This window comes from Xyrauchen texanus, chromosome 37 (assembly GCF_025860055.1).
Source record: "Xyrauchen texanus isolate HMW12.3.18 chromosome 37, RBS_HiC_50CHRs, whole genome shotgun sequence".
NCBI lineage: Eukaryota > Metazoa > Chordata > Actinopteri > Cypriniformes > Catostomidae > Xyrauchen > Xyrauchen texanus.
This window is the reverse complement of record NC_068312.1, coordinates 3,310,972-3,337,306: the sequence shown is the minus strand read 5'-3', so window position 1 is coordinate 3,337,306 and position 26,335 is coordinate 3,310,972. Positions and strand designations below refer to the sequence as shown.

At 39.2% G+C, this 26,335-nt stretch overlaps 1 protein-coding gene across 1 annotated transcript in view; it reads left to right on the top strand.

Moving 5' to 3' along the window:
• The window catches only part of actr8 (actin related protein 8), a 32,686-nt gene extending 6,635 nt beyond the window's left edge, over window positions 1-26,051 (top strand). Inside the window, exons 5-13 of the mRNA XM_052108316.1 lie at window positions 358-531; window positions 12,558-12,651; window positions 13,182-13,314; window positions 15,980-16,133; window positions 17,576-17,671; window positions 17,747-17,887; window positions 23,089-23,347; window positions 23,762-23,925; window positions 25,783-26,051. Of these exons, the coding sequence (XP_051964276.1) occupies window positions 358-531; window positions 12,558-12,651; window positions 13,182-13,314; window positions 15,980-16,133; window positions 17,576-17,671; window positions 17,747-17,887; window positions 23,089-23,347; window positions 23,762-23,925; window positions 25,783-25,926 (1,359 nt within the window). The 3' untranslated portion in view covers window positions 25,927-26,051. The remainder of the gene's footprint in view (window positions 1-357; window positions 532-12,557; window positions 12,652-13,181; window positions 13,315-15,979; window positions 16,134-17,575; window positions 17,672-17,746; window positions 17,888-23,088; window positions 23,348-23,761; window positions 23,926-25,782) is intronic.
• Window positions 26,052-26,335: the final 284 nt, after the last annotated feature.

The window sequence follows — 26,335 nt, the reverse complement described above, 5'->3', positions numbered from 1 at the left end:
AAATGATTAGCCCTCTGATGTTAATAGTCAATAGTGATCCCTTTTGCTTGATAACAGTCATTTGTTGTAGTTCTCAACAAGTTTTAGGCATTTCTCTCAAGCTCTCAAGCTCCTCCAGATTTGTTGGTCTCCTGGCATGGACTCTAGTCTTCAGTGTGGCCCACAGATTTTCTATGGGATTCAAGTCTGGGCTTTGTGCAAGCCAGTCAAGTCACAGGCTCATTTGGATGTAGTTTTCTTTTCCATCTTTTTCATCCTCTATTTTTTTACTGACTCATTTTAAGGGCTTAACTTTGAACACAAGGCCCATTAAATGTTCATCCTCCTTTTTGTCTCCTGTCTGTGTGTGTTGATCAGGCATTATATTTAAACCCGACAGACTGCTACAGCATCCATTGGCCCATCTCCAGAGGTCGTCTGAACATTCACAGTGGCCTGGGCGGATCTCTCACTGCGGTGCTGCTCCACCTGGAGAACATCTGGTCTCACACTATTCACAAACTTCTAGAAATCCCTCTGAAGGATCTGAAGGTACATGTGAAACATGCTTTTACTGTGCCTGCAGCTGATTCATCTATGTAGTTAAGTGGTGTCAAAACACACACTGCACTGGCCAGATATGGCCAATGAAGGAATCCAATCTGGCCTGCAGAATAATTGATGTTTAAGTCGATATGGTGTAGCCTAATCATACTATTCCTTTAAGCTACAGCTGGACCTAAATACTTCAATTTGCTCGCATCATCGGTAGAACGGTTTCTTTTAATTATGCTGTGGGCATTACACTCTTGCAGATTGATGCATGTGAGCAAATTCTCCCACATGTCTGAGGGTGACTTAAAAGTCTCATGGCAACCCATCCCTCTGTGAAGTTTGTGCGAGTTTCTCACTGTTGGCCTTTCGCGGTTATAAAATAATTGTTTGATTGCGGTTATTTGATCAAATTGTGCACTTGAAAATATACCAATCATATTTTCAGTTCAAATAACTGAATTTTATGTTTTATGTTATGGCTGTTTGTGTCTCATTCAACTTGGGATGGCACAATTATATGGTTTTATTATTAACCACGACTAAAATCTCATATGAAATCTATGGTTAAAATGTTTTATTTACATGTGGCAAAAAATCTACATACACACACACACACACAGTATATAAAAATATACTGTTTATAATAAAATAGTTTTTTGTAAGATTTTGTAAGTCAATGTGAAAAACTCTTGTTCCTGGGTAGATAGTGGAGCAGTTGCTATGGTTACGGATGGTGTCCGCGTGGTGCTTAGCCAGGTGTAGTGGACTGAACATGAACTTTCAATTCACATGAAACTTCCGGCTGTTTGGAAGCCCTGAACACGACGGGTGTAAAACATGCTGACAGAATTCATAAAAAGATATACATCTTATAAATGGGACAGGACTTTCCACTAGTCATCCAACAACATACTAGTAAGTTTTTTATTATTAACAATTAATAAAAAACAGAAAAAACTAAATATATATACAGAATCAACTTTAACCCCCATTATTTCCCCCTCCACAGCCACACTCTGACCTTCAACAAACATTCCTGAGGTCAGTGCTTAAATTACACAGTGCACACACAAACAAAAAATGAGAGAAAATATAAAAATCAACAAACAAAGGGAAAATAAAGAATTCCACAAAGAACAGAATCCACAATTACTACCACAATTTTGTCTCTCTCCACATGGTCCTCACTGAGAGCATTTCAGAAAGGACAAATACCTGTTCCATTTCTTACCATACATGTCCAATCTGCCAAGCTTTTTATATGACATCTTTCAAATGCTACCACCCTGCCCAATTCGTTGAATCATTCTTGAAACGAGGGAGCGCCAATTGACTTTCACCCTCTAAGAATTATCTGTGTGCCAATCATTACACTAGTTTGGACCCAGCTTTTCTATATTTGTCATCTACTTTAATAACCGCCCCATCACCCAATATACATAGTCTGGGGCAGAATGAAATTTGAGGATCTAAGACTTCACAGATACAATTCTGGACTCTTACCCAGAATTCTTGAAACTTAGTGCAAAATCACAGAGCTTGGGCTATGTATCCAACTGACATCGCCAGCAGGTAGTGTCTTTTAAACCAAGCCTAAACAATCTAAAGGGAATCCTGTAGAAAAAATGCAAACTCTTAAACTGAATAAGGAGTACCCTTGCATCCCTAGACATAGTCTTAACATTTATTACAATTATTTCCCACTCCCCATCTTCCAATACCAAGTTCAAATCTCTTTCCCATAACCTCTTAAGAGCTGTTAACCCTCTGGGGTCTGACAGGGTTTTGGGCCCTGGAGAAGTTTTGACATGCCTTGATATTTGTGCTTTTTTCAGTTGCTTAAAAACATATTGATGGCTAAAGTCTGATAACAGTGTATTCAGCACAAACTGGGCTACAATAATATGTGAGCAACGTGTGTACATGTTTGTATTTTTGAGAAAATAATGTGTATGCATGATTTTTGAAAAAACAACAAAAGTAATTGAAATTAGTTCTCACCTTTTGAGAACTGGATCTTGAAGCCTAGAGTTTTTGCTACAAAATGATGTGAAAACCATTCTGATCACTCATTCATACAAAACAATATAGTAATTTAACATTTGTAAGACAGTTTTAGTGTTAGAAAGGTCATATGCGATGACTTCCGGTTGGGCCTCGAAGAGATGTAGACGTGTCTAACTGAGCTCTCCCACATGAACCTTAAAATTCGTCAACAAGACACTTTTTCCGTTGTTTGAAGCCATACAGTCACTGTATGCATTGATAAAACGGGTTAGCGAACCAGCAGAAAGCACGAGCTCGGGGCAGTCAGTTATATTGCAAGCAGTAAATTCATTAAGAAACGAACTGCTGGCGAAAATGGATGAGAAAGCAGAGATGCAAAATGAAGAAATACGCAAGCAAATTAGTGGTTTGAGAGACGAGCTAAAGGGTGCAATCGATCAGGCTAATATCAAAGCTAATGTGCTGGAGGAGCGCACCGCAGGCTTGGAAACTGCAGCTAACACTCACTCGGATGCTATTGATAATCTGGAGCAGCAGGTGACTGAACTGAAAAAAGAGGTGGTGAGTTTAGCGGCGAAGGCTGAGGATTTGGAAGCGAGATCACGGAGATGTAATCTATGCATCTTTGGGGTTAAAGAAGGACGAGAGGCAGGCGTTTCAGCGAGCACCTTCGTTGCAAAACGTTTACAAAAAGTGATGGGCCTGGACGAACCGCCCGATATTGATAGGGCTCACCGTACTTTGCAGCAATCCCCGGGAGATAGGCAGCCACCGAGAACTTTTGTCATCAAGTGTCCCTACTATCAAGAGAAGGAAAGCATTCTACGGAAGGCTGTTACATCTCCAAAACTTGTATCTGAAAATGGCGACATTATCAGAGTGTTCCCTGATTACACGCAGAATGTGTGTAGACAGAGAGCGGCTTTCGGACAGGTGAGACAGTTATTACGGCAATGCGAGGGAGTAAAATGCGGGTTGTGGTATCCTGCAAAACTGAGGATTACGACTCAGGACGGCCAGCAGAAGAGCTTTACTGACCCAGAGAAGGCAGTTACCTTCGTCAGGGGACTTATATGAGTGATTAATATGGGAGTCTGTTCGGCTACATACCTCGGTATATTTGGTGGGAGTATTGGAGTGAACCAATTGTTGTTGAGGATCAATATCGCTGCAATGTAATGCCATGGGACATTGGACAGTGGGTGTACTGATGGCTAGTTGCATATGCGACTGAGTTTTTTTTTTTTTTTTTTTTCTTCTTCCAGAACGGTCTTCTAATATATGTAGGAAACAAGTATGGATAATTTGACTGGTTTAAAGTAGGCCTAATATTATTATTATATATTTATTTATGCAATTATGTATGTTCTATTTTTCTTTATGTACAATAATTCATATATGGTTTATGTGGGGCCTCAGCTCTATTTGGTAAGTTTTATTTTCTTCTTTCTATGAAACTTCATAGTGGCTTAGGAGGTTGGGGGGGTGCAGTCTCTCATTTGGGGAGGGACCAGCAGGGGTTTGTGTTGTTAATGGGTGATGTCGTTTTTTTTTTCTGTCTCTGTGCTTTTGTTCTTTTTTCTTTTACTTTCTTTCTCTTTCTTAGAGTTGGGGATGAGTTTTCACAATAGCATTGAGTTGGACTTTATCAGTCATGGGTTCGGCAGATGGAAAGGATAGACCTAGGTTTAGAAGCAGGTTTAGACGCTACAATGAGTTGATCAATCTAATCCACGATGTTGACCAGCAACACTCCTCGGCCCCTACAGCTGACTTCCGCAAAAAAAGAATAGCATTACAAACTGAATTTGATCTTCTTGCCTCTATGGAGGCAGGAGAGAAATTTCTGAAATCTAGACAAAACTTTTACGAGCATGGAGAGCGGGCAAGTAGGTTACTCTCTCACCAGCTGCGTCAATATTCTGCTGCCAATTTTATTACAAAAATACAAACTGCGGATGGAGAAGTTAAGCTTGACCCCTAAGACATTAACGAGCAATTCAGATTATTTTATTCATCCTTATATTCTTCAGACAATCCTAGTGACCATGTATTTCTTCACAATGTAACTCTCTCGACTATAGCTGAGGAAGATAAGGCCATCCTTGAGCAGCCGATATTCGAAACTGAAATTAGTCAAGCAATTAGATCAATGAAAAATAGATGGCCCAGATGGCTATCCAATTGAGTTTTATAAGGCTTTTGCCCCTAAGTTGATACCTTTACTGTGCCTCGTCTACAATGAATCACTCAAACAAGAGAAGCTGCCTACATCTATGACCCAAGCCACAATATCTGTGCTTCCCAAAAAGGACAAAGACCCCACTAAATGCGAGTCTTATCGCCCGATCAGCCTACTCACATGTGATTATAAAATACTTACAAAGATTCTCTCCTTAAGATTGGAATCTATAGTACCAAAAATTGTGCATCCTGGCCAGACAGGCTTTGTAAAGGGCAGACAGTCTTTTCACAATTTACGTCGCCTCTTTAACATAATATATTCTAAACATTAGTGATTTCACTAGACGCGCATAAAGCTTTCGATCGAATTGAGTATGGACACCTTTTCAAAACTCCAAATTCGGCTTTGGTCCAGTCTTTGTTTCTTGGATTCAGACGCTGTATGCAGCACCCCAAGCTAGAGTGAGGACTAATAACTTTAATTCGCAATATTTCACTGTTCAGAGAGGGACACGACAGGGTTGCCCGTTGTCTCCTCTTCTTTTTGATCTGGTCATTGAGCCACTTGCTGCGGCATTGCGATGTAATAATAATATACGGGGTATCACGAGGGGCGGCCTGGTTCATAAAGTGTCTTTGTATGCCGATGATTTGCTGATGTTTTTATCAGATCCGGAGACTTCAATCCCAGAATGCCTAGACACCATTTCTCAATTTGGTAAATCTTCTGGGTACAAGATTAACCCCACCAAAAGTGTTTTGTTTCCAATTAATGTTTTGGCTCGGAATCGATCCTTTGACTCATTCCCATTCAGGAATACAGAGGGCCCCATGACATACCTGGGAGTTAGTGTCACAAGTAGATATAAGGACCTATTCCAAAATAACTTTAAATCAGCCTTAGGACAAATCAAGGAGAACCTTAATCTTTGGTCTACTGTGCCTCTGTCCCTGGCTGACGTATTAATTCAATAAAGATGGTAACGTTACCTAAGATCTTGTACTTATTCCAAACAGTCCCAATCTTCATACCCAAATCATTCTTTAAGGAGCTTGACAGGCACATCAGTACATTTATATGGAACAAAACTATACCTCGCGTACGAAAAACAGTTCTCGAGAGACGCAAGGAGAATGCTGGACTAGCTCTACCAAATTTTCTATACTATTATTGGGCTGCAAACATTCACAAATTAGTAATATGGTATGGAACTTCTATTGGTGGGAGTAGTCCGGGTTTGTGTCTAATGGAACAACATTCATGCTCGTCCATCTCTTTGGCCTCAATGCTGTGTGCTCCACTGCCAGTGGCAGTGGGTGCACATACGGACAATCCTATTGTAAGAGGCAGCTTACACATATGGACCCAATTTCGCAAACATTTTGGTCACATACAAGCTTTGGTGTCTATGCCTCTATCCTCAAACTTTCTTTTTAAGCCATCGCTTATAGATACGGCCTTTCTCACCTGGGCTAGAAAAGGCATAAACAGTGTAGGAGATCTTTTTGTAGATGGCACGTTCGTTTCTTTTGATTTTTTGGTTAATGAGTTAAGTTTACCAAAAACAAATTTTTTTAGGTATCTTCAGGTCCGAGATTTTGTCCGTTCCCAGTTTCGTTCATTCCCCTTAAAACCAAATATCGGCCCTCTTGATCATTGTCTGACGGTCAAGCCCCATCTCTCGGGTGGTGTCTCCCAGCTGTATACTGCTATTCAGGACATGAAATGCCCGTCTCTTCTGTCTCTTAATGTACAGTGGGAGGAGGATCTGGATACAGAATTGACAGATGAAATTTATAAAATATACACATCGTCTATCTGTGTTAGGCACAGGTTGATACAATTCAAAGTATTTAATCGCCTGCACCTCTCTAGGGCCAAATTGGCCAAAATATATCCTGATGTGGATCCCAACTGTACACGTTGTCACCAAGCCCCTGCTTCTCTGGCTCACATGTTCTGGTCATGCCTAAGCATAGGCACATTCTGGTCAGAGATATTTAATACATTCACCTACATTTGTAAAAAGAATATCGATCCGGATCCTATCATTGCAATATTTGGGGTGGTACATAGTAAAGTTGGGGTTTCAAGAGGCCAATCTCAATTAATAGCATTCTCTACACTGTTAGCCCGCTGACTAATTCTTACAAATTGGAAATCTTCCTCACCCCTAAAACACTCACGTTGGGTGTGCGAAACTATGTCCTTCCTCCAGCTTGAAAAGTTAAGAGCTACAGTCCAAAACTCAGCAGAAAGGTTTCAGAATGTATGGCAACCTTTCTTGGATTATTATGAAAATGTATTTGATGCTAATTCTTTAGATTAAAAATGTATGTTCTCGTCCCCCCTTCTCTCTTTTCTTCCCCCCTTTTTTCTTTTTTTTTTTTGTGTTCTGTGTGCATTCTCAGTATTTGTAGGAACCTTGGATGCCAATCTGCGATGAAAGGGGGTATGTGAAATAATGTATACAAAGTATGAGGTTTGTGGATGGGGATGCCTTGTATGACATAAGAGAATGTATGTTGGTTTGCTTGTGTTATGTACATTTAAAACAATAAAAACACTTTGAAATAAAAAAAAAAATAGAAAGGTCATATGCGAGAAGGCGTGAATTATCATGAATATTGATTGTAATTCACACCTGAGGAGACAAAAGACCCCTCCCATGGGCCTATCACTGAGGAATGTGATGGAAAGAGAATGAATGTAAGGAGACTTGATGATCAAAATCAAGTTTTAAGTTAAAACTAGTAATGACTATATATTTTCTTTACATAAAGACTTTAATTAATTTTAGACCTACATTATCGTTTAAAAGAAGTCTCTTCTGCTCACCAAGACTGCATTTATTTAATCCAAAATACAGTGATATTGTGAACTATTTTTACAATTTAAAAGAACAGTTTTCTATTTGAATATATTGTAAAATGCAATTTGTGATCAAAGCTGAATTTTCAGCATCATTACTGCAGCCGCCAGTGTCACATGATCCTTCAGAAATCATTATAAGATGCTGATTTTCTAATATAGGCATATTTAAAGTGGATTTTACTAATTTAACCTGAACAGATATTTGCAAGTACAAGCTTTGTTGATGAGGCAGCATAAACACTAGATAAAATATTATCTAAACATTCATATGTATTTGTATATCATATTACATATCATATTTATATCATACAGCATACAATTTAAATGCCTGCTTTAGCCAAAACAACATTTAAATGTAACTAAAACTTGCCTATTAGGACATATTAAAAATTTCAATACTCTGAATCCTGGCTGGCAAGTCTGAAAACAGTCTCACTAGTAAAATATGTACGTTTATATAAAATAGCATGTCAGCTAATAAAACTAAATGATTTACTCGTCCAAAATTGTATCCTCGGCTGGATCAAGTCTCTCTTCAAAATGCAAACATTCATCGGAGTCCCGCTCATCTTCTGAGGAAAATTTTAACTCTTCGTCACTATCCAGGAGTTTTCTCACTTGTGTATCGTGCGATCTTCCAAATGCGCAGAAAAGTGAATGAACTTTGTTTTTAAGACACAGTCGGGGGCGTTTACCATTTGCATTGATCGCCTCAGCACATTACCGTATGAATAGCGCCCTCTGCCCGTGGGTTTGATCACATTAGGGATAATTAGCTGAGCGAGCAGAAATTGAACATCGCTTTGTTTCATACAGATTACATTGCAGGAGAATATTTGTTTTAATTTGATTGTATTAAAGCACCCTCTACAGTATATTATTTTCTTTTTTCTATGTGTGGCAACATCTTCAAACACTCAAAGCCTGATAAAATATCAAATACGCACTGGTGCTCCTGCCAATGTTTCACAAATTTTTCCTCCATTTCTTCAGTCCAATGAGACTTTCTAGATAATGCAGCCATGCTAGTTGATATTCTGTTGCAGGTACATCAGGACTCCTCCCACTGAAATTCCTGTGCCCCGTTTTCTGCTCTCTCATTGGCTGTAGGTCAATGCTGCAGTTGTATTCAGTCAAAACATATTTCAAATTGCACAATTTGGAATCACAGACCAGTCCAGATATTAAACATTCTAGATATCTCGCTGACATCGGCTACGCGTCGGCACTTCTCTCAAATCGCATCTTTGATAATTCATACATTGCGATCGTCGCTCATGTGAGCGAGCTCTAATTTGTCTATGATTTCAGGCTTTTGTCGGCGATCGCCACAAAACTGTCGGCGAGCAAATATCGGGCTTAAAATTGTGTAGTGCAAACTCTGCATAAGCAATCAACCATCGCATAGCGTCACGTGACTCCTACAAATTAGGAAGTTTAATATATTTTAGCTTTGGTGCTTTTAAAAGTAATGAATTAAAAGATGCAACTTTTTGTAATGTTTGAGCATGCTGATAGTGTGTGGTGCATTTGCTCGTAGTTAATAGCAGTGTGTAAACTGAAGTTGCGTCTTAATGCTAGTGTACAAATTCACCATACAGTGCATCCGGAAATTATTCACAGCGCTAGTCTCCCAATTCCTGCCACTGAAAAACATCCCCACAGCATGATGTTGCCACCACCATGCTTCACTGTAGGGATGGTGTTGGCCTGGTGATGAGCGGTCCTGGTTTCCTCCAGACATGACGCTTGCCATTCAGACCAAAGAGTTCATCAGACCAGAGAATTTTGTTTCTCAGAGTCCTTCAGGTGCCTTTGGCAAACTCCAGGCGGGCTGTCATGTGCCTTTTACTGAGGAGTGGCTTCTGTCTGGCCAATCTACATACAGGCCTGATTGGAAGGTTCTCCTCTCCACAGAGAAACGCTAGAGCTCTGTCAGAGTGACCATCGGGTTCTTGGTCACCTCCCTGACTTAGGCCCTTCTCCCCCGATCGCTCAGTTTGGCCGGGCATCCAGCTCTAGGAAGAGTCCTGGTGGTTCCAAACTTCTTCCATTTAAGGATGATGAAGGCCACTGTGCTCATTGGGACCTTCAATGCTGCAGAAATGTTTCTGTACCCTTCCTCAGATCTGTGCCTCGATACAATCCTGTCTCGGAGGTCTATAGACAATCTGACATGCACTGTTAACTGTGGGACCATATATAGACAGCTGTGTGCCTTTCCAAATCATGTCCAATCAACTGAATTTATCACAGGTGGACTCCAATCAAGTTGTAGAAACATCTCAAGGATGATCAGTGGAAACAGGATGCACTTTAGCTCAATTTTGAGTGTCATGGCAAAGGCTGTGAATACTTATTTACATGTGATTTATTTATTTATTTTTTTTTAATAAATTTGTTAAGATTTCAAACAAACTTCTTTCACGTTGTCATTATGAGGTATTGTTTGTAGAATTTTGAGGAAAATAATGAATTGAATCCATTTTGGAAAAAGGCTGTAACATAAAAAAATGTGAAAAAAGTGACGTGCTGTGAATACTTTCCGGATGCACTGTATTTAGTAATACATTTCAATTTAAGTCATTATCAGACTTTAAATCACCTGCTGTACACAATGTTCCCATTATGCACTGTCCAGAGGTTTATTTGTGAGGTGTTGCGGACAGAGTCTGTTGCCCATTCTTTAAAGGGGGGTGGCTGACAGACAATGGATTTCTTACAAAGACAAATGAAAATTATCTCATGCCATCCTGAATGTGTATGACTTTCTTTCTTCAGCAAAACACAAAATGATTTTTAGAAGAATATTTCAGCTCTGTTGGTCCATATAATGCAAGTGAATGGTGATCAGACCTTTGTAGCTCCAAAAATGACCAAGGAAACATAACCATGTCTTCAGAAGCAATATGATAGGAATGGTTGAGAAACAGAACAATACATGAAATCCTTTTTTACTCCAAATCTCCACTTTAACTTTCACTTTCAGATGTGAAAGGAAAGTAAAACTATCACTGGTGCACATGTGATTTTCAGATAACAAATATGCAAATGATAAGAACGAAACTGTTCTTATTTATCAGCAAATTAAAAAACGTGATAAAAGAATTGGTAGGATCAAATATATGCATTGTAAATGCATAAATTATATATATTAAAATGACACATTTTGTTCAGATCAAGCAAGTGGTTTTTAATTTATGTAATAATTATTTTAAATTGTTTTATTTTACCCCCACTGGCATCTGTATTATCTCAGTTTGAGTTCAAACCCTGTCATAATTACTAAAAAAGAAGTTGATAAAAAGATTAAATGCAACATTTTGTGATAATATATGCAATATAAGAGTGGGCCAGTCATTTTTTAAATAATTATTTTCTTCCCAATTTGAAATGCCCAATTCCCAATGGCTCTAAGTGCTCGTGGTGGCGTAGTGACTCAATCCGGGAGGTGGAGGATGAATCTCAGTTGCCTCCGCATCTGAGACCGTCAATCCGCACATCTTATCACGTGGCTTTTTGAGCACGTTACCGCAGAGACACAACTTGTGTAGCTTGATGCTATTCTCCTTGCCATCCACACACAACTCACCACACGCCCCACTGAGAGCGAACCACATTATAGCGACCACGAGGAGGTTACCAAATGTGACTCTACCCTCCCTAGCAACCAGGCCAAATGGGTTGCTTAGGAGACCTGGCTGGAGTCACTCAGCACGCTCTGGATTCGAAATTGCGACTCCAGGGGTGGTAGTAAGCGTCTTTACTCGCTAAGCTACCCAGGTCCCCCGGGTCATTCATTTTTGACCAGGAACACTAAATGTTTTGTCACAAAACAAACACAACACAAGGGTTAAGGTGTACTGTATGAAGCTCACATACCTTAAGAAGTATAACAATTAATCGTGAAAGCCATAAAACAGAGTCAATCGTCATAATTGTAATCATTTGTTTGACAATTAATCCTCAACTAAATTGTGACAGCCCTACTCATGGCAGAAATTACAATATGGACAGGTTCAAAGATAAATATAAGAGGTAAAAAAATTTCTTTCAGTCACCACTGAATAATTATTATTAAGCAGGTCTGTTATTTATATTCAATTATCCAAACTTTTTCTTTGCGTTAATATTTGGTGTTAGATGATTTAATAAAGCTAACAGCATCCAGCCAGTAGCAGAGATTGTTTTCCTCTTTCTTGTCAATATTGTTGCGTAATTCCCTGTTACTAATTGTGTTTGTATTTATAATATAAATGCCTCCAGTGAATGAACTTGCATAGTAAATTTGTCTACCTCAATATTAGATATTAAAACAGCATAAAGTTCAGTCTAGACTTACTTGCACCGCTGATCAGCATTGCTCCGCTGCTGATTCTCCACCACTACAGCTTAAGAAATTATATTTTACCCCAGTTTTGACCTTGCATTCTGAACAAATGTGACTACATTCGAATAGCTTGTACCATGAATTAATGATAAAAAACACACGTTTCAGCAAAAGATGAAAATTTTCATTCACAAATTCATTACAATGCTGTTGTTAACCGCTTTTAATAAATCTTTCTGAATGACTCTCCAACTCATGAGTTATTGGTTTGAACCTGTCTGACAAATCCTTCACTGAATGAAATCAGTGAATCTGTCAGAGCTGCTGAATAAACCGCTGATTCACTTACTAAACTGCAAGTCTTTGCTCTCAGTCATGTCGAAATGAAACAAGAACTGTTTCGTATACAAGGTTCATGAAACTTAAGTTAATCACTGCACTTATTGTTCATACGATAGTTAGTTATATTCACATCATATACTGTATAAATATATATATATATATATATATATATATATATATATATATATATATATATATATATATATATATATATATATATATATTAGACACCCCTGTTATAATTTGATTGATATGTAGAAATAGACCACAACTTTTGTTTTTTAGTATTACAGGTGCATTCTTCTGATTCCCGACATTTATAACCGACAGCACGTGAAGGAGGTTGTCAACATGCTGTTGATTAAAATGGGCTTCTCAGGTATGAGATATCACTTAGTCACATGACATAAAAATTTTAACTTTTTAGTTTCATGGTCTGATTGTCAACGATTTATAAGTGCATGTTATTCCATATAAAAGTTTGCCTGGCCCAAAATGTAATAACTTGCTCTGCTTCTAAAATGACTTTTTTGTTGTTGTTTTTTTTGGCTGATGTCATCAGGCCCTCTTTTTCAGCCACCTGTCATATTGAAACCACTTTTCATTATCCAATCAATTTCCCATGGATAAAATCAAGTCCTGCTGTACATTTTGTCTCTATGAATATCCTGTTTCACTCCGAAATACATCACATTACAGAAGTAAAACACTTTGTCATGTAGATCTTGACCACACTTGTATAAAGCCATACAGAATTGATCCATGTTGACTAGATGTCTTTCAAGCAGACAGCACTCTCACTAAATAAAACGAGAAACAGCTTGTCAAATGAGCATGGTTATAATCTTTTTAAATTGTCATTCAACATCAAACTACACACGTTTGAATGCATGTCTTTATTTTGTGTAGCGGTTGTCGTGCATCAGGAGTCGGTGTGTGCAACGTTTGGCAGTGGTCTTAGCAGTGCATGTGTGGTGGATGTGGGTGACCAGAAGACGAGTGTGTGCTGTGTAGAAGACGGCGTGTCTCACCGCAACTCCAGGTCAATTAAACGCAATAGCATTGACACTGCATACAATAGGGCTAACAACAGCGCTGAGAAACTAAATGAGAATTTTTCACTTTAATATTGCCAAAGTTCTAATTATATTGACAATTTAAAGACGTGATTTCCCCCTAACTAAAATTATATAAGAGATTAGTGATCACCAGATTTTAAGTGATTCACAAGGGCACAATGAATATTAACCCAACAGCAATGTGTTATATTGTTTATTTTTGCAAAGAACATACCTGATTGTATATAAAACATATAAAAAATTTGAATGCAGTTTTAATGTTCAAATGTGCATTTTCGAATATTACAATTTTGAATTTTAGTTCCTTTTATTTGAAGCCTTATACATTTAACCAGTGGCACAATGCAACCACTGGCACAATGCAACTTTTTTATCCAGTGGTAGTCCTGTCATAAGTGAGATAAGACATGACCAATGAAACAACAAACAAACATTGCATAAAAACTTAACAATTAAAGTCATCCATATGTGGTTTAATTCATGTCCTCTGGAGTGATATGCTTTTGGGTGCTTGACACGCATGTTCTTGCGAGAACTGAGAAGTACACAATACAATCAGAAGTTCTTGCGAGAACATGAGAGTGCACGTGTCAAGAGCGAGGATGTGTGAAGAAGCTTCTCTCATGAATATACATAGGAGAGCTGGGTGGAATTCCAGTTAATAAGGACTGAATTGTTTCTCACCCACTGTGATCGTTTACTTCAGAGGACATAGATATAAAAACACTTCAGTCATATGGATTACTTTTATGCTGCCTTTATGTCCTTTTTAAAAGATTTAAAAGAAAATGTGTGATAAACGATGTAAGGATTTTATTTGATTTACGGTACTGCCGATTCGATACGCCCACACAACTTTAAACAAAGGCTGAATCATGAATTTTTTATTTGAAAAGCTGGAAGCAGCATGGCAGACACAGCTGACAAAACGACAGCGGCCCCTTCAAAATATAAAGCCTATGTGTGGATGCACTTCGGTATTAAAAACAAGAGTGGTGGTGGCGTAGTGGGCTAAAGCACATAACTGTTAATCAGAAGGTCGCTGGTTCGATCCCCACGGCCACCACCATTGTGTCCTTGAGCAAGTCACTTAACTCCAGGTTGCTCCGGGGGGGATTGTCCCTGTAATAATTACACTGTAAGTCGCTTTGGATAAAAGCGTCTGCCAAATGTATAAATGTAAATGTAAGCCTGGCTGCATGGACTTGGATAAAAAAATGCAATATGCAAGCTTTGTCACGCTGCTATAAAATATTCAGGTAACACAACCAACTTGCGAGCGCACCTTGTCAGACGCCATGCAGATATAACGTTACAGCAGCCTGCATAACACCACTAACAAACTTCCATCTACCTCAGCTCGAGCTCAAAAAATAAGTCGTTGGTGCATTTAATTTGTCATGATTTGCGCCCCTATAGTGTCGTTGAAAACACCGACTTCAGGTATATGTTTAACATCATGGAGCCGTGCTATGTGATCCCGACTCGCAAACACATTACTGAGGTAGCTGTGACCAGGATGTATGAAGAGGTGAAGCAAATAGTAAAAACATCTCTTGGCTCAGCAGAAAGAGTGGCCCTTACGTGCGATTCTATCGAGAGCCACTGAATCTTATGTTACGATGACAACGCACCAAATCAATGAGGACTGGGAACTGATTTGTCATGTTTTGCAGACAAGGGCAATGCATGAGAGCCATACTGCCTGTAACATCGCCGAGCTGTTGAAAGGAGCATTAGAGGAATGGGACATAAAAAGTAAGGACCCAGCTATAGTTACAGACAACGTATCAAACATGATACATTTTAAATGTTTCGCGCATACCTTGATTTTGGCTTCACAGCGCGCACTGCTGCTAAAACCAGTTGCCCGATTGCTGGGAAGAATTACCAGCTGTGTACTGCGTGAAAAACAGAAGCTGCTAAATCTGCCTCAACACAAATTGCTCATTGACATCATTACCAGAAGGAATAGTGCTCATGACATGCTGCACCGCTTCTTAGAACAGCAGCCAGTCATCCGTGCTGCCCTCCTCTCAGCTGAGGTGAGGAAGACAGAGGAGATCTGCACCCTCAGTGAGTTAGACATAACAGCTGCTGAAGAAGTGGTCACTGCTATGAAGCCCATGAAGGTAGCTACACTTGTTATGTCAGAGGAGACCACTCCAACATTATCAGTTGTATTTCATTTATCATTGTGATGTATGAAGACTACCCAGATTGTAGACAGTAACTTGTATTTCAGCTCTGTTTTAAAATTTTCAGTGAACTGTGCAATATCGCAATATATACCGTATCGTGATCTATGTATCGTGATACGTATCGTATCGTGAATTCCTTGCCAATACCCACCCCTAGCGTGTATAGGGGTGTGATGTCCCTGCTGGACTCATGGGTTTTTTCTGCTTTACAAACGAGTTATCATGCCAACACATCTTTCACTATTGTGAATTAATGTCACTGCTGGAGCTTCTCTTTGTGCACTGTACATATCTAACTAATTTGTTGTCAATGATTTTCATTATTGATTATTAGCGATTGTCTCAGTTAAGTGTTGCAGCTCTACTCATGATTGTGATCTACTGTCATCTAGCACAATAAATGGCATCACCTTTTTGTCTTCTGCAGGTTGTGTCTTGCGTACGGAGGCTCTGATGTGACGCGATGTTTCTTCTGGCTCATGCAGAGAGCTGGATTTCCCTACAGAGAGTGTCAGCTCAACAACAGACTCGACTGTGTTCTGCTGCAACAGCTCAAAGAGTCATTTTGCCATTTGGATCAGGTGACTACACTAAAGCAATCATTTACGCCATCAGAACCCCTCTACCAAGGGGGAGCCTTCAAGATTAGCAAAACATATAACGTGGCAGTTCCTTTTGAATGGATGTTAATGGAGGTGATGCTTCATTATGATTATGATTTTTACAAAATGATCTTTAAATACAGTGTCCTAAAAAAGGGACGTTCTTTTATTTCGGAGTTTATATTGTGCCCTGAAGAGGGTGAAATGCCAATTTGTCTTTGGGAAACATTGTTCTTAATGTGCTGGGTATTTGGTGAAGAATCTGTTGGCAAATTGACAAGTCTCGAATGATCCTTGCGCTTGAAGGACTAGGCTGTTTTTGGAGGCTCATTATACAGTATACAGTACTATGACACAATTGCCTCACCTGTTTAACATCATCTTATTTCAACTGGTCAAATTGTTACTAGTCTTAAATTGTCTCTATCTCAACTTTTTTGGAATGTGTTTCAATCTGATTTGAAATTACTGTATATTTAACACAAAACAAAATCACAAGGTAAAACATCATATAATGCGTTGTTGTGGTACTTTCAATATAGAAAAGGGTGAATATAATTTACAAATCACTCCTTTTTGTTTTTATTAGCATTTTGTCATACTGTCCCAACTTTTTCTGAATTGGGGTTATATATAGAACACACTCCAGATTTACTTCAGTTGCACATTTGTATAATTCCCAATATGTTTGGCCAGTACAATTGTGTAGCAAATCTACAGTAACCCCATGGCACCGTGGTCGTGTGGAGTGAGCAGGAGATAAGAGTATTTCCCCATGTATGGATAGAGGAGCACAAAGCTGTTGTCATTGTCACCTCTGCTGGTAACACACTGTCTTCCTTCAAAATAAACGCTTGAGACTGTAGCAATTGTACATGTTCAATTATTACAGAAAAAAATTACTATTATACTGTATATTACTACAGGGTATGGGAATGTAATGATGTTAATAATTATATTTTAAAGACTGGGTCTTAAAAGAGGATGCATGTATAAACACCCTACAGAGTAACTGTTGCTATTAGCAGTAATGAATGGGCAAAACGTGACTTAATTTTAGTCAAAAGGAATAATTTACTGGTTTGAAGTTCTAACAATTTGTTTAACATGTGAGCTACTGTTTTGTGTAAATTATAATCAATATCTAAGCAGTGGCAACAGTAAAAAAACAAATACAACAAAAAACAATTGTTCAAACTGTGCAGCCCTGTAATAATAATAATAAACGTTTTCAAATGACAGAATAATCGTGATTAAAATTGAGCAAAATAATCGTGATTATCATTTTCACCATTATCGTGCTTGATAATGCATTATCGTGCTTTATTGTGTTATGAAATGGGTGATATAATTGCTCTGATATTACTAGCATATTATTTTGTAATGTGCAGTGCAACCTAAAGCATTATTGTTTTGTGCAGGATATTTCTGGGCTAAAGGATCATGAGTTTCGCACACGTTTTCCTGATTGTCCTGTACTGCTGTATCAGTTACGGTTAGGAGATGAGAAACTGCAGGTACACAAACATCAGAATGTTTTGTGTCATTAGCACTTGTTTTGTGCATTTAATAATTGCTCTAAAATTTGAAAGGCTCCCATGGCATTATTTTACCCTGCTGCGTTTGGAATTGTGGGGCAGAAGATGACATCACTACAGCACCGTTCTCAAGGAGATGCTGAAGATCCACATGATGAGCACTTCCTGTTGACCACCCAAAGCAAACAAGACCAGGCACTACACACTCTCTCATTCTTATTTTATTTATATATATATATATATATATATACAGTGGGTACGGAAAGTATTCAGACCCCCTTAAATTTTTCACTCTTTGTTATATTGCAGCCATTTGCTTAAATAATTTAAGTTCATTTTTTTTCCTCATTATTGTACACACAGCACCCCATATTGACAGAAAAACACAGAATTGTTGACATTTTTGCATATTTATTAAAAAAGAGAAACTGAAATATCACATGGTGCTAAGTATTCAGACCCTTTGCTGTGACACTCATATATTTAACTCAGGTGCTGTCCATTTCTTCTGATCATCCTTGAGATGGTTCTACACCTTCAATTGAGTCCAGCTGTGTTTGATTATACTGATTGGACTTGATTAGGAAAGCCACACACCTGTCTATATAAGACCTTACAGCTCACAGTGCATGTCAGAGCAAATGAGAATCATGAGGTCAAAGGAACTGCCTGAAGAGCTCAGAGACAGAATTGTGGCAAGGCACAGATCTGGCCAAGGTTACAAAAAAGTCTGCTGCCCTTAAGGTTCATAAGAGCACAGTGGCCTCCATAATCCTTAAATGGAAGACGTTTGGGACTGACCAGAACCCTTCCTAGAGCTGGCCGTCCGGCCAAACTGAGCTATCGGGGAGAAGAGCCTTGGTGAGAGAGGTAAAGAAGAACCCAAAGATCACTGTGGCTGAGCTCCAGAGATGCAGTCGGGAGACGGGAGAAAGTTGTAGTAAGTCAACCATCACTGCAGCCATCCACCAGTCGGGGCTTTATGGCAGAGTGGCCCGACGGAAGCCTCTCCTCAGTGCAAGACACATGAAAGCCTGCGTGGAGTTTGCTAAAAAAACACCTGAAGGACTCCAAGATGGTGATAAATAAGATTCTCTGGTCTGATGAGACCAAGATAGAACTTTTTGGCCTTAATTCTAAGCGGTATGTGTGGAGAAAACCAGGCATTGCTCATCACCTGTCCAATACAGTCTCAACAGTGAAGCATGGTGGTGGCAGCGTCATGCTGTGGGGGTGTTTTTCAGCTGCAGGGACAGGACGACTGGTTGCAATCGAGGGAAAGATGAATGCGGCCATGTACAGGGATATTCTGGACGAAAACCTTCTCCAGAGTGCTCTGGACCTCAGACTGGGCGAAGGTTCACCTTCCAACAAGACAATGACCCTAAGCACACCGCTAAAATAACGAAGGAGTGGCTTCACAACAACTCCGTGACTGTTCTTGAATGGCCCAGCCAGAGCTCTGACTTAAACCCAATTGAGCATCTCTGGAGAGACCTGAAAATGGCTGTCCACCAACGTTTACCATCCAACCTGACAGAACTGGAGAGGATCTGCAAGGAGGAATGGCAGAGGATACCCAAATCCAGATGTGAAAAACTTGTTGCATCTTTCCCAAAAAGACTCATGGCTGTATTAGATCAAAAGGGTGCTTCTACTAAATACTGAACAAAGGGTCTGAATACTTAGGACCATGTGATATTTCAGTTTTTCTTTTTTAATAAATGTGCAAAAATGTCAACAATTCTGTGTTTTTCTGTCAATATGGGGTGCTGTGTGTACTATAATGAGGGGAAAAAATGAACTTAAATGATTTTAGCAAATGGCTGCAATATAACAAAGAGTGAAGAATTTAAGGGGGTCTGAATACTTTCCGTACCCACTGTATACACTCACCTAAAGGATTATTAGGAACACCTGTTCAATTTCTCATTAATGCAATTATCTAATCAACCAATCACATGGCAGTTGCTTCAATGCATTTAGGGGTGTGGTCCTGGTCAAGACAATCTCCTGAACTCCAAACTGAATGTCAGAATGGGAAAGAAAGGTGATTTAAGCAATTTTGAGCGTGGCATGGTTGTTGGTGCTAGACGGGCCGGTCTGAGTATTTCACAATCTGCTCAGTTACTGGGATTTTCACACACAACCATTTCTAGGGTTTACAAAGAATGGTGTGAAAAGGGAAAAACATCCAGTATGCGGCAGTCCTGTGGGCGAAAATGCCTTGTTGATGCTAGAGGTCAGAGGAGAATGGGCCGACTGATTCAAGCTGATCGAAGAGCAACTTTGCCTGAAATAACCACTTGTTACAACCGAGGTATGCAGCAAAGCATTTGTGAAGCCACAACACGTGGGCTACAACAGCAGAAGACCCCACCGGGTACCACTCATCTCCACTACAAATAGGAAAAAGAGGCTACAATTAGCAAGAGCTCACCAAAATTGGACAGTTGAAGACTGGAAAAATGTTGCCTGGTCTGATGAGTCTCGATTTCTGTTGAGACATTCAGATGGTAGAGTCAGAATTTGGCGTAAACAGAATGAGAACATGGATCCATCATGCCTTGTTACCACTGTGCAGGCTGGTGGTGTAATGGTGTGGGGGATGTTTTCTTGGCACACTTTAGGCCCCTTAGTGCATATTGGGCATCGTTTAAATGCCACGGCCTACCTGAGCATTGTTTCTGACCATGTCCATCCTTTTATGGCCACCACGTACCCATCCTCTGATGGCTACTTCCAGCAGGATAATGCACCATGTCACAAAGCTCGAATCATTTCAAATTGGTTTCTTGAACATGACAATGAGTTCACTGTACTAAAATGGCCCCCACAGTCACCAGATCTCAACCCAATAGAGCATCTTTGGGATGTGGTGGAACGGGAGCTTCGTGCCCTGGATGTGCATCCCACAAATCTCCATTAACTGCAAGACGCTATCCTATCAATATGGGCCAACATTTCTTAAGAATGCTTTCAGCACCTTGTTGAATCAATGCCACGTAGAATTAAGGCAGTTCTGAAGGCGAAAGGAGGTCAAACACAGTATTAGTATGGTGTTCCTAATAATCCTTTAGGTGAGTGTATATACACACACACAATGGTGGCCAAAAGTTTGGAGTAATATACAGATTTTGCTGTTTCGGAAGGAAATTGTTACTTTAATTCACCAAAGTGGCATTCAGCTGATCACAAAGTATAGTCAGGACATTACTGATGTAAAAAACAGCACCATCTCTATTTGATCAAATCAAGACAGGCCCCATTTCCACTTTTGAGACAGTTAAACAAAAAGTAAAGTTTAGAGCAGACAAAGAAACAAAGACATTGGACAACAGATAATTGGAAAAGAGTGTTATGGATCTTAACCCCATTGAGCTTTTGTGGGATCAGCTAGACTGTAAGGTGTGTGAGAAGTGCCCGACAAGACAGCCACATCTATAGCAAGTGCTACAGGAAGTGTGGGGTGAAATGTCACCGGAGTATCTGGACAAACTGACAGCTAGAATGCAAAGGATCTGCAAAGCTGTCATTGCTGTACGTGGAGGATTTTTTTATTAGAATCCTTTGAAGTAGTTTAATTTTTTTTAAATTGTAATAGTAATTTTTCACGTTATAAATATCCTGACTATACATTGTGATCATTCGAATGCCACTTTGGTGAATAAAAGTACCAATTTCTATCCATATGAACAAAATCTGTACATTATTCCAAACTTTTGGCTGTGCGTGCGTGCGTGCTATATATATACTGTATGTGTATATACAGTGCATCTGGAAATTATTTACAGCGCTTCACTTTTTCCACATTTTGTTATGTTACAGCCTTATTCCAAAATGTATTAAATTCATTATTTTCCTAAAAATTCTACAAACAATACCCCATAATGACAACGTGAAAGAAGATTGTTTGAAATCTTTACAAATTTATTAAAAATAAAAAACAAAAAAATCACATGTAAATAAGTATTCACAGCCTTTGCCATGACACTCAAAATTGAGCTAAAGTGCATCCTGTTTCCACTGATCATCCTTGAGATGTTTCTACAACTTGATTGGAGTCCACCTGTGGTAATTCAGTTGATTGGACATGATTTGGAAAGGCACACACCTGTCTATATATGGTCCCACAGTTAACAGTGCATGTCAGAGCACAAACCATGAAGTCCAAGGAATTGTCTGTAGACAGGATTGTATTGAGGCACAGATCTGGGGAAGGGTACAGAAAATTTCTGCAGCATTGAAGGTCCCAATGAGCACAGTGGACTCCATCATCCTTAAATGGAAGAAGTTTGGAACCACCAGGACTCTACCTAGAACTGGCCGCCTGGCCAAACTGAATGATCGGGGGAGAAGGGCCTTAGTCAGGGAGGTGACCAAGAACCCGATGGCCACTCTGACAGAGCTCCAACGTTTCTCTGTTGAGAGAGGAGAACTTTCCAGAAGAACAACCCTCTATGCAGCACTCCACCAATCAGGCCTGTATGGTAGAGTGGCCAGACGGAAGCCACTCTTCAGTAAAAGGCACATGCCTGGAGTTTGCCAAAAGGCACCTGAAGGACTCTCAGGCCATGAGAAACAAAATTCTCTGGTCTGATGAAACAAAAATTTAACTCCTTGAGCTGAATGGCAAGCGTCATGGCTGGAGGAAACCAGGCACCATTCATCACCTGGCCAACACTATCCCTACAGTGAAGCATCGTGGTGGCAGCATCATGCTGTGGGGATGTTGATCAGCGGCAGGAACTGAGAGACTAGTCAGGATCGAGGGAATATGAATGCAGCAATGTACAGAGACATCCTTAATGTAAACCTGCTCCAGAGCACTCTGGACCTCAGACTGGGGCAACAGTTCATCTTCCAACAGGACAACGAACCTAAGCACACAGCCAAGATAACAAAGGAGTGGCTACGGGACAACTCTGTGAATGTCCTTGAGTGGCCCAGCCATAGCCCAGACTTGAACCCGATTGAAAATCTCTGGAGAGATCTGAAAATGGCTGTGCACCGACACTCCTCATCCAACCTGATGGAGCTTGAGAGGTCCTGCAAAGAAGAATGGGAGAAACTGCCCAAAAATAGATGTGCCAAGCTTGTAGCATCATACACAAAAAAATTGGAGGCTGTATTTGGTGCCAAAGGTACTTCAACAAAGTACTGAGCAAAGGCTGTGAATACTTATGTACATGTGATTTTTTTTTTTGTTTTTTATTTTTAATAAATTTGTAAAAGTATTTTTGTTTAGTATAGTTATAGCTAGGACTTGTAATTGGGGACATGCAGTTACATATTTAATAAAATGATTGTATATGCGGCTGTCAAGTTGTGTAGTTTGTTTATATTGTCTGCATGTTCAAACAATGTGAGGAATGGAGTATATGTCTTTTTCACAGTCTTCTAAAGGCATAGCAGACAGAAAGTCATTCCCTAAGGCTGCTGGTTTTGAGGGTGAATCTACCAGTGACCCATCTGAAAAGGGAACTCTTGTTCAGGATATGGAGTTGGGTCACAATGCAGGCGAGTGCCTGATCACTGGTGCAGATGCAGATGAAACACCCTCAGCTCTGATGTCCAGGAAATCGGCCATGAGTCATTTTGAGGGGAAAGCACTTGGCATGGATAAAGCCATCTTGCACAGCATTGACTGCTGCTGTAAATACTGAACTTACATTTACATTACACCACTGAATTTCACCAAACCTGTTAAGAATATGTCCAGCTCATATTTCACCGCTAATATCAAAAGAAAAAAATTATTATATTTTATTAAGATAATGTAGTATATTTTATGACCATTAAGATGGCATTACAGGTTTGATTACTGTAATGCAACAAATAAGAATTTCAAATGATTGTATTACAGTAATGAGAATAATACTTTTTTGAATATCTGTTGAGTCTTCATAATAGCAATAATTTTCTTAATGCAAAACATCTAGATATTTTTTCATTGATTTTGTGGTGAAATAAGACTCACCTGCTTATATCTGATTATCAACATTCCTTGTTTTATAATTTTTTTACTTATTTGTATCATGGTGTCAAGTCATGTGTCCGTTTTGACAGCATCCGATGAAAGCAAGCGTAAGATGTACAGCTGTATTCTGGTGGTGGGTGGCGGGCTGTTGTTTCACGGAGCTCAGGAGTTTCTGCAGCATCGCATCCTCAATAAGATGCCTCCATCCTTCCGCTGTCTGGTGGAGAATGTTGATGTCATCACACGACCAAAGGTGAGGATAAACGATGAAACGGAGCAGACACATAACATTATGTTATGGAGTCCATAACATTAGCAGAGTTTCCATCAACGTAGCTTTATGTGAATTTTGGGATATTGCATAACATATGTAGGTTGGAAGTTTTCAAAATGTGTATGAAAAAATTGTACCCTCATTCGAGATGGGTAAATGTTTTATTCAGTAAGATGACGTGCATAAACTGGGATGGAAACACATTTATTGAATATATTCCTATAGAATTTATAGGAATATACAATAGATGCACATCAAAAAAGTAATGAGAATACATAAATCACACAGAACCTCATCAATTGGGACTGGGCAAAAATATGGATTTTCTGATGCATTACGATTTCGTTTGAACAATCTCGATATCGGTTCTTAACTCCAAGGATTGATCGTTCACTCTTTGCGGCAACCCTCTACCGTGTGATTATATCACCAAATATATATATGACCAAATTTCATGCTATGCGACTAAAATGTCTGTGATGAACCACTGCCTGGTAAACTTTCAGTTTTCACTCACCAGTGACTGAGTAATATAGTGGTGAATAAGTTTAGAACAGATCCTTTCACATTCGTGTTGAGAATAAAAGTTTGCTTTGACTCATTCCGTGTAATGCTTGTCTGTGGCAGCGGGGGCGTGGTCGAGCATCTGCCCGGAGAGAGAGAGAAAGCGGTAAGGGCTCATACACCTGAACCAGATTATGATTAGCACCTTTTTCCAATTGCTGTGACCTTGGGGAGAGTGGTATATAAGCGACCACATCACCGCCAAGAAGAGAGAGCTACAGGCAGCTGCCCTGTTTGCGTTTATGTTTGTATTTGTATTTGTGTTTGTTTATTAAAAATATTACTTTAATGCTATGTCCGGTTCACGCCATCTCCTTTCCATTGAACCCTGTGTCCAAAGACGAGATTCATGCAGTCCATTTGTCATTGAATACCTTTTCTTTTAATACCCTTTCTGTTCTTTACAGTCAGTTTTTTTTATTAAAAACAACATAAAAGAAACATTTACTTCTAATCACACATAGTACGGATGTGCTAAAGAAACCGTGCGAAAAGTTATGTGTGACCAATATGATAAAAACTAATTTAAAATATCATTTGTAAATTTTAAATGTTCAAAATGTACCTTGAAGTATTACCTAGAACAGTAGAAAATCTATTTATAATTCATAGCATTAGTTGAGAGAGAATTTTTTTCATATGCAAGCAAAATGGACATTGTATACGATATATACCCATATGACTCGATATCTAAAGCTTGTGAATCAGAATTGAATCGTTCGGGAAATCTATTTCTATAACTATTTCCTATAATTTTTCCTATATTTCCTATATTTTTCTATAACTATATCTATTTCCTAACCCTGTCATCAATATCATCACATAAGGTGTCAAATGTTGTTGTTTTTTATTCTGATATGCCAAAGCCTGTTATGAAAATGATTGGCTACTATTACCTACCAGAGCTGCATGACATGCTTTCTCTCCCAGACATAAGATGCTAAACGTTAGCAAACATGAAGTTCGTCCGAACGTTTTGTCTATGCGTTCTAATCCGCAAGTCATTTATTACATTTATTGAGCCACAGTGGCTTCAATGTCCATTTCTTTCTATTTTGTGGCAGTTTTCCCTGAAGTGATGATTTTGTTTTCTTGAACACACGGATAGAAACACTGCTTGATTCGCAAATATTTTTTGCGATATTCAGATTTTTTTGCACAAATTACATTTGTAACATTGATAGAAACCATTTTTGAAGGATGATGCTGTGAACAAATCATTGAAAATCATTCAGTTAAACTCATAGTAAATAAGTACGATGTTCCTCACAGGACATGGATGCTCGTGTCATTGCGTGGAAGGGTGGAGCAGTGCTGGCGTGTTTAGACACCACACAGGAGCTGTGGATTCACCAGCAAGAGTGGCAGCGCTTCGGCGTGCGCATGCTCCGTGAGCGTGCAGCATTCGTCTGGTGACACCACAGAATGTCAGTCATGTCATAACATGTTTCAGTATTTAGGGATGTTCATTCTGGTGTATGTCCATCTGGCAATATGTAATTTTTGTCAATGTACTTAATTTTTGTTAAATAAAATAATAATTCAACAATCATGTTGTTTCGGAGTGATTTGTGTAGAGAAATTAAATGAAAATAATAGCAAATGTTTGGCATATACACAGTGATTATTGAATAATGGGTAATACATCATGAATACACCAGCTAATGAAACAATGTTTTCAAATGATTTTCTTTCTTGGCACTCTATCATAACAATGACAGATTTGAATTTAATAATAATTTTTTTCCTCCCCTTTGCTCCCCAATTTGGAATGCCCAATTCCCAATGCACTCGTAAGTCCTCGTGGTGGCATAGTGACCTCAAT